This window comes from Elaeis guineensis, chromosome 3, assembly GCF_000442705.2.
Source record: "Elaeis guineensis isolate ETL-2024a chromosome 3, EG11, whole genome shotgun sequence".
Taxonomy (NCBI): Eukaryota; Viridiplantae; Streptophyta; class Magnoliopsida; order Arecales; family Arecaceae; genus Elaeis; species Elaeis guineensis.
The window spans coordinates 123,241,987-123,251,678 of record NC_025995.2 but is presented as its reverse complement, the minus strand read 5'-3'; the positions used below and the strand labels follow the sequence as shown (position 1 = coordinate 123,251,678).

The 9,692-nt window shown below is 40.5% G+C and overlaps 1 protein-coding gene across 1 annotated transcript; it reads left to right on the top strand.

The window, feature by feature from the left end:
* The first annotated feature begins 4,327 nt into the window (after window positions 1-4,327).
* LOC105040374 (protein NRT1/ PTR FAMILY 4.6) lies at window positions 4,328-9,189 on the top strand. Its single transcript, XM_010916864.4, has 5 exons — window positions 4,328-4,462; window positions 4,594-4,699; window positions 5,501-5,718; window positions 7,419-7,859; window positions 7,950-9,189. Exons 1-5 carry the CDS (start codon window positions 4,460-4,462, stop codon window positions 8,928-8,930), a joined length of 1,749 nt encoding a protein of 582 aa, XP_010915166.1. The 5' UTR covers window positions 4,328-4,459; the 3' UTR covers window positions 8,931-9,189.
* The last annotated feature ends 503 nt before the right edge of the window (window positions 9,190-9,692 follow it).

Here is a 9,692-nt window from a genome sequence, read left to right as displayed (position 1 = left end):
TGGTTAAATGCGTTTGTTGTTTCTTGGAACAAAATGAGCAGCCATGCATGAGTCAAAAGAGAAATTATTCTCTATACTACCACGTGTGGCATGCCGATCATCTTATTTCATTCCTACGAATTTTATTCGTCATGCATTCATCTTGGACTGCTGCCTCACTTATGTCGCCAAAAAATTTAGATCTACATGTCATGTACAATATAACCGTATGCACCGTCAATTACAATTACCCATTTAGATATACTAAGATGAGCATGATGAATGAAACCCATGAGAACGAACAATTGTGACCGATAATGTGTACACCATATAGAATAAAGTGCTTTGTTCCCATGATACACCACAAAAATGATGCATGTAATATAGGATATAATTTCTCCACTGAAAAGACCATAACCAAATATGAGAAGGTTAATGGCGAGCCCAAAATTCCATTCCAAACATTGGCCTTTAGCTTAAGTCTCTCAATTATTAGACTGCAACCCATAATGCGCTGCTAAGAAAGGAATAGTTGACAAAGAAGTTTATTCTCATTTGTTTTATCTAACGTAAAGGCCCATTTCTAGGAATGATTTTGCTGGTCTGTACAATGTCCTTCCGTAGAACATCAGAATGCAACTTGAACACCAGTTTTTGGTACCCCTATAGTTCTATGGGCGCATGGCAGTACTTCTTGATGTATGCAAGGAGACAATGGTGGCCCATCATCCGACTATAGTATTGCCATTGGATCAAGGCTTTAACACTATAGATTGGTGGTCCTGATCACCTAGTTTGTGGCTCAAATCCTACCAAATCACTGCCCAGTCTCAATCAGATGGTCTGCAACAGCGATATCATATGAGCCAACTGCCTGCACGGTAAGCCATTGATGATACAAGAAACCATGTTGCTGGAAATCGGTGGGCGACATCACCTTGGTTTCAAAACTGCTATACGAAACCTTTCCTCCCGAGTAGCGTTGATGGATTTGGTGTTAAATATTCCTTCCATCATTATTGCAGTGCGTCCACGTGTTGATTGTGATTGGGCAAGGACTTGGTCTACCATTTCAGACTAATTTCCCCTAAGCAGTGTTTCTATGGTTATTTATATTCTAAAAGAATTGATTTAGTGCTGTGCTTTTTCCAGAAGATCTGGCTACATCTAACATGTGAACTTTCTTCCAATTTTTGTTTTTAACATGATATGCAGACCATTTCTTTGGATTAGGTTAATATCCAGTTCCACTAGTAAGCATTAGATTCCATCTAAATGCGTTCGATGTCCATTTATCATGTTCATATTAATTTTATATAAATTTATAAATATTTAGAATACATTTAATTCACAATCAAAATTAAAATCAGAATCAAAATGAATTGAAATGAGAACCGAAATAGTTACACCTTCCAATATATTTGGTTCATGAATCAAATCAGAATCGAAATTAGAAAGAAGTTTGAATACTAAAAGAGATAGAGATTGAAATAAATTTTTATTTCCTGTGGAGTCAAAATAAAAATAAAAATTTTTTCAATCAAATAGTTGGAATAGAAATCACTCGTTCCCATTTCTATTTTAAAATCCAACTTCTCTTCAACCAAACATATCTTAAGTGTTTTATCTAAGAGCTGTCTAAAATATCTATGCATCATTTATGCTATGAATAAGTAATTCATGAAGGCTAATGTTAAGAAATGCCTTAGGGCCTAAGAATGATTTTTATTAGCATCCGGTGTATGAACTGATACAAGTGGAAGGAATATTGACTTGGCTGTTACAATTTCATCAAACAGTGACATTACTAACATGGTTATTGTTTTCCATTCCTTTTTAATGAATCTGTGGGTGGGCTTTTCCGAACCTTTCTAAAATAAAAAGAAAATTAATTCCGCGTTATAACTTCTTTTGTTTTTTTATTTAGATGTCTCTGTTGTAGTTGTCTCGGTTAGATGGAGTGGACAATTCTAGTAATTAAGACAGATAGAGACTCCATTCTTCCACAAAACCTACAACATGACAAGGTGAGACTGGAACGTCAGTGGCTGATAGTCCTTTAACTTTTTTCTAACACTTTGTTTTGAAAAAATAGAACGTTATACAAGATTCTAAGTAACTTCCACCAAGTGTCATCCTCTGTCACTCAATATTAGACTGGCTCATGGTCTAGATACGTCTTTTTCCTTTCTCCTCCCTTAAACTGCTAAGAGATAGCAATAAACAGAGAAAACTATATTCACTAATTTTATGAAGAGATCTGCAACCAATCACCCCTTTATTAACCGCTCGATTTACTACTTAGATATCTGCAATCGAGGATTGGTTTGCTACACAAGTAGTAAGTAGTGTCAATCACTTAGATACTGCTCATCCTGTGACCAATTTTCATATAAGACCAGTAATTTGAGCAGTTAGGTCATTTCCATTTTCTGTTTTAAATTTTTATTTAAATATGGATGGGGTTGAATCTAGCTTTGAATACAGAAGTAAAGATAGCATCCATCCATCACAGGAACAATGAACCATGGACTGTTTAATTGTCGTTTGCAAACCTTTTAATGATGTTTGAAATCATGCACACTTTTTTTTGTTCCTTTGCGTTGAAATATGAACGCACAAAACTTCATATGACTTTCTTGACATGTGTTATCCATGAGTTTAATTGAAGAAATTTCTGGACTTGCTTGGCTCAGGTGCCTGTGCTGCTTCTACATAAAATTAAACAAACACCTTGTGGATCAGGTTTGGTCATATCAAATAAGCCGCCTCCACCCCCTAGATGACATCTTGCCAAAAGTCCACATGATTCCCACATCCATTTCTGTTATTCTATTCTTTGTTTAGTTGTTCTAAGACTTATCACATAAACATGGTAGCCATATCTGCCACCAGTTAGTCCTCCCCCACCTATTTGGGAGTCACTATCATGCATCCTTCTTAGCTAGTTCGTTGTACCAAGAACCATTGAAAGCCTGATGAGAATCATAAATCTTCCACTGATTCCGATACCGGAAGAGAGTTTTGATTACAAAAGAGCTTTAGATCGACCTATCATCACTAATATTGCTGCTGTAGTTGCTATTATTCCTTTGATTAGTGGGCATGATAGATGTGTGCCTTCCACATCAAAGCATAACTACATGCTGGGTTAAGTGCAATGATATTTATGGTCCAAGCATCAAGAGGTGTCTATCTGAAAATGAAAGTTTAAAAACAAAAATCTCAATAAGAGATGTCACGAGGTGGTTCTGAAGTGTTGGAAATGAATTAAGTATTGAAATGTTTGTGGCACTTTCCTTACTAGCTAAAAATTAAGAGAGGAAAAAAAAAAAGAAAACAAAGAGCCTACATGCTCCTTAGAGATAGCGTTGTCGATTCTTGTTTGCCTTAATGCTTTACTAGAGCAAGATGGTGCGACCACTAAAACTTTTTTGTCAAATTCTTCATAAGAAACAATAATAAATCTTTTAGTTCACTTCTTTCTTTGAAAATCTTTGTTTGCCACTAGACACTAATCAAAAAAGACGGTAACAATGAATGAGGCGACTTTTGGCACGCCACATGCGCATCACATAAATTTTTTTTTTTTTTTTTCACGCTCTTGCCTTATTATAGCTACGATAATTTTTTATTAAAAAATATTATATAATAATATAATATAAAATTATTGCAAGTTTTAAAGTTATAATAAATTAAAATAAAATTGAAACAAATCATACCTCTCGAAGTATGCCTTGCCATGCCGCGATGCTGCTTTCACGTTATCAGTTAAATGAAATCGAGTATATGACTCGGGATAAAAGTATATCAATCTAATATTTAAGGGGAAGATCAATAACAAAGATAATTGTAATAATCTCGTTTACATAACTTTTTTGAGTCATAAATCATGAAGAAAGCACCTTTACCGTTTGCTCGTTGCAAGCAGACAATTTACCCACCAACATGCCATTAATATGACAGTGGTGAACAACGGAGCAAATATAGAGTCTGCATTTATGGTGCCTTGGTAGTGAAACCAGGGAATAGGATAGGATTCCATCCTCCTTTTCTAGGATATATCTTCCAAACCAAGCAACACAAGATAAGAAGAACCTTTTTATTTTGCCTCCCCTTTAGCCTTTTCCTCCTTTTTTAGGTGATTTTTTTTTTTTTCTTTTTTGGTTACCCACGAGGCCAAAATATGCTACGCAAGTGCAGGGACAAATACAAGAATAATATAGTATTGAAAGAACTGTAAAGTATTGGAGGAAGGAAATTTTATCGATCCATGCTGATATGGACTTTCGCTTGCATGACGAGTCTCTTTCATTGGGTGGGGTGGGGTGGGGAGGTGCAGACTCTAGACCGTTCTCCTGTGTAGGTCCCTTCTCCCTTTAAATAGGGGTCCTGCCAGGACTCGCGTCACTGCAATTTTTTCATCCACATCTTCTTTTTAAATCAGAGGCCTAAGGCAGCTTTCCAGACAAAAAAGAAAATGGTGGGTGCCTTTTCTCTTGAACTTTCAATATTTTTGCTTTCGTCTTCCCTTTGTTCTCCTGATGCGATCCTTTTCTTCTTTCCAAGGGGTTCTAATTTATCCCTTGTATTATTGTTTGTTATTCATGGCAGGAGGAAGGGTATGAGCAAGAGAGATGGGTGGGATATGTGGACTGGAGGAACAGACCTGCCCTGAGAAGCAGACATGGAGGCATGCTTGCAGCCTCCTTTGTCCTTGGTACTTCTCTGAACACTTGAGCTTCTTAACTTATACAATATTGAATTTTAGAAAAAAGAAGTTAAGTAGAAAGATCATTTTATTTTTTTCTTAGTATCTCATTTTCTAGGGAAAATTATTTTCTTGTGACTTCTCATCAACAGTCGATTAATGGAAGATCCAGTAATTCCTAGCTCTGCAACCTCATTTCATGATCGCCTAGCCTCATTTATATTTCTCTCACAGCCTTTTAACATAGGAAGGAAGCAACCCGGAAAATTTTGTTCATGAAACTTCCTGTTCACTGATTCTCCTGCTTTCTTTCCCCTTTAATTAACTTTATGACCTTTAAAAGAACCAACTTTTCTTCCATTTATTCCTTCTCTGATAGGCTGCCTTGGAACTTTCAGACTATCATTTGCAGCAATCTCGCTTTTTGTTATGTCCTTGGTCCATCAGGGGCAAAGATACTGCCAATAAAGAAAAAGGAGAAAAAAAAAAAAAAAAACTCCTTATGACCTTTTCTTCTTTTAGAGGCATTCCTTAATCTTCATGCATTAACTTTTTCTTTTCCTTATTTCTGATGGCTTATCTTAAAGTGCCACAAACGAAAAGAAGAACACCCATCTATATATATATATATATATATATATATATATATATATATAGTTCTGATTTCTTTCAACCAAACATTTGGTGGCATTATTTCAACTAATTAGAGCATATATCTGTAAGCTTAATAATAAGAGTGATGTGCGTATATATGCTAAGAACAAAAGTGAAGGAATGGATGCAATAATTGTTGGTGATGTTTGGACTCAGTGGTGGAGATAATGGAGAATCTGGCGTTCCTGGCAAACACGAGCAACTTGGTCACCTATTTGCAGCACTTCATGCACCTCTCGCCTGCCCGCTCGGCCACCTCCGTCACCAACTTCATGGGCACCGCCTTCCTCCTGGCCCTACTTGGGGGCTTCCTGTCTGATGCCTTCTTCACCACTTATCTTATCTACCTGATAAGTGCTTTCATCGAGTTCTTGGTAAGCACTTCCTAATTTATCCTCTTTATTTTTCCCCTTCAGTAACTGCATATCAAATAGAAATCTACTGTTACACAGCTATGATCCTCCATTTTTCAGTTTTTCTTTTCTTTCTTTTTTTTTTTAATGACAAGCTATGTTACTTAAATTTCATTCGTTTTAGGTATTTCAACAATTGTATCATTACAGTGGATGAAAATAATTTGATTTTATAATCATTTTACTATATGTAGGTAAAATAGTTCCTATATAAAGCATTTGGAATATAATATATTAGAAATATGCATGTTCTCAACTATCTAGATTCTCAATTTAGATGGTGTCGCTGGCATTTCTGAGCTGAGAACGGAAGTTAGTTTGGAGATCGCACACGGCGTTGCTCTTCTTCCTACCTCAAAATTATGTGGGGCCTTATCTCATACTTTACGTTTTATGGCCCGCATCTAGCACACGATCCATCCGTTCATTATTCTGAGGTGTTACTTGGGAACCCGAACGATTCCAAGGAATCATCCTGCGTCGCCCTATTCGATTTACTAGCCTTGGTCAAAGGAATCGTGTAGGCCAAGTGGGCCAAATCTGGTGACCCTTCGGGCCACTATAGAAACGTACAAATAAAATACAACTGCCATGGATGGTAGCCATCCAAGGGGAAGTTAAAAAAGAAAAAAATCGGAGCTCCCCATTGAATGCTATTTGTTGGATTATAACCGACTCCATGTCATCCATGTGGATTCCTTGATTGGAGTTATCTTGAGAAGTGGGCTCCCGGGTAGCCCTCGGTGGACAAAGGAACGCTATCAAACCCCCGAGCTCTGTCCTCTTCTGGCTCCAACCATAATAATCGCCCGAATCAAAACCACTTCGCCCACAGGCCGGATCTCCACAGGCCATGTGACGTGGGAGCGGAACGCTGCAAATCTATCCGCATGTGCGCCCACTTCGCTGTGCACTCACACGTGCATAGGCGGTGCCATGAGGGAACGAGTAGACTATATCCAATTAATCTTAAGAAATTCTAATAAATGATTTCATGGGGACCCACCGGCAGGTACTATTCCTTTGTCTCATTGGATCAGTAAATGAGGAGGTCTGGACGGGTGTAACGCAAGGAGTCGTCTCCCACACATTCTGATAGGGAGGTTGGATCACGAGTTCCTGATGGATACTAGAAACGGCTGGCTCTCTTTGAAGTCTTTTTCCCTGTTTACTTTCCCTTTGGGAAGGCATTCTTCCTCAGATTAATTGGATGAATAAAATGGAAAAAAAAAAAAAAAGAAAAAGAAAAAAACTGATGCTGACTTTGGAGAAGGGCAAGCGGTCAGTTCGGAAATATCTTGCTCGGGATCCTTGCAAGTGATTCACGTGCCCCTTCCCATGAAAAGGATCCCCAAAAAGTACATCAAGTACAACCGCAGCCAATAGCTCCTAAGGCCCACGTTCTTCTGGGCTAAAAATTTTACCTGGGCCATGTGTCGGCTTCACCCTTATTTGCATATCTGTCTGATTTTTGTTTTCATCAGACTTTATAAAAAACATAAAAATTTGATAAAGAGATTTATCAAACAGCTAAAACTACATCTAGACCGACGGTCATGTATGTTGGGCCTGGGATGCCGTGCTTAAGAGAAATTGTTGCTGGCCCATGTAACAACTGGTTGGGCTACTACTGATGCTGTTATGTTCTTCCGCCCAAACAGGGACTGGTGATCCTGACGGCGCAGGCCAAGTCTTCAGCGCTGAAGCCACCGTCCTGCGACACCACCATCACCAACAGCTCATGCCAAGAGGTCTCCGGTGGGAAGGCGGCCATGCTCTTCGCCGGCCTCTACCTTGTGGCCTTAGGCGTCGGCGGCATAAAGGGATCGCTCCCCGCCCATGGGGCAGAGCAGTTCGACGAGAACACCGTGCCGGGCCGTAAGGCCCGGTCCACCTTCTTCAACTACTTCGTCTTCTGCCTCTCGTGCGGCGGCCTCATTGCGGTGACTATGGTGGTGTGGGTGGAGGACAACAAAGGATGGCAGTGGGGCTTTGGGATCTCCACCATTACCATACTGCTCTCAATTCCGGTCTTCCTCGCAGGCTCTACCACTTATAGAAGCAAGATACCAAGCGGAAGTCCTCTAACAACCATAGCCAAGGTATAACCCAAAACACAGACGCCCAAAAACTATGTTAGGCTCGTGCTGATGAGCTCATTCAGCCAAACTTAATTTGTTTCACATCAACAGGTGCTGGTCGCAGCTATCTTTAATGGTCATGCTGCTCAGAGCCCCAGCAATGCCATCGCCGACATGGCTCCCAGTCCTGTCAAAACAATCCAAACCGAGGAGTTGGCAAAGGATGAAGACACGACCAATAAAGACATGGTGGAAACTGAAGCACCTTCTAAGGAACTGAAGTTCCTTAACAGGGCAGTGGAAAGGAATGCCATTCACAAAGCCCTTTTGTGCACCACACAAGAAGTGGAAGAAGTCAAGATTGTGATAAGAATCCTACCCATATTCCTTTCTACCATAATGCTGAACTGCTGCCTAGCCCAGCTCACAACCTTCTCGGTCCAACAGGCGGCCACCATGGACACGAGAGTCGGCGGGCTAACCGTCCCACCGGCATCACTCCCGGTCTTCCCTGTGGTCTTCATCATGATCCTTGCGCCGCTCTACGATCATGTGATCGTCCCCTTTGCTCGAAAGGTTACCAAGACCGAAATGGGGATCACTCACCTCCAAAGAATAGGCGTCGGGTTACTTCTGTCGATAGTGGCAATGGCCGTCGCGGCACTAGTCGAGATAAAGAGAAAGAGAGTGGCGAGGAGCTCCGGCCTAGTTGATTCAGGGGAGCCTTTGCCTATAACATTCTTCTGGGTGGCGTTGCAGTACTTGTTCTTAGGCTCGGCGGACCTCTTTACGTTGGCTGGCTTGCTTGAGTTCTTCTTCGCCGAGGCGCCGTCAGGGATGAGGTCCTTGGCAACGTCGCTCTCATGGGCGTCACTGGCGATGGGGTACTACCTGAGCTCGGTGCTGGTGTCCATAGTGAACGATATCACCGGTGGAGCACACCATATGAAGTGGCTCGCAGGCAGCAATTTGAATCGCTACCACCTCGAGCGGTTCTACTGGCTAATGTGTGTGCTGAGTGCTCTCAACTTCGGGAACTTCTTGTTTTGGGCATCTCGGTATCGGTATAGAACGGCAGGGCCCAAGGGATAGTGGGAGTATAAAGCGTGAACCGTGCGTGTTAAAGAAATGGTAAAAAGGGTGGCTAGAGGAATATTATTGGTGTGGGCTAAATCAATTATGTATGATCTACAGCCTCCATGATAGAGGCAATCTTCTCCTACGGGTATAGATAAGTAGGTGCATGTATACCTGTAAGGTGATGCATGGGTCCATTGCCCAAATCTTGTACACGTCAAGTACTAATCAAGGAAGATATCTTGGAATGGGAACAAGGCACCCACTCTTCATACAATAATCTTGCAAGAATTTGTTCCGTCGTGCTGAAGGCTATAACAGAACTTTTAATTAGCCACTCCGTGCTAAACCTATAACAGAGCTTTTAGTTCCATCGTGCTAAAGGCACCCCTCCGTGCTGCTCGGAGGAGTTGTGTGGTTCAGGTTAGCTACTTATAATAGAGAAGAATCAGTTTTTAGAGCTTTTAGGCATGACAAAAACCTACTTGCAGCAACCATGGTAGTGGAACGAAGAAAGATGGGTTCTGGTTGTATCTTCCTCGCAAAGGAATGATTGATCTTTTCTTGTGACCCCGACCATTGGATCACGCTTCACATACTTTTCAAAGCATGACAAACCAGTTCATCACAGATCATGAAGCTGCTATCCTGTTTTGAAAGCGGTGCAAAACAAAATCTAACGATTGATGTTGGTTGAGATCGTAAAATATGATCAATCATTCTTTTGTGCACAAGATATAACCCAAAGCCAAGAAAGATCACTTGACCTTCATACTG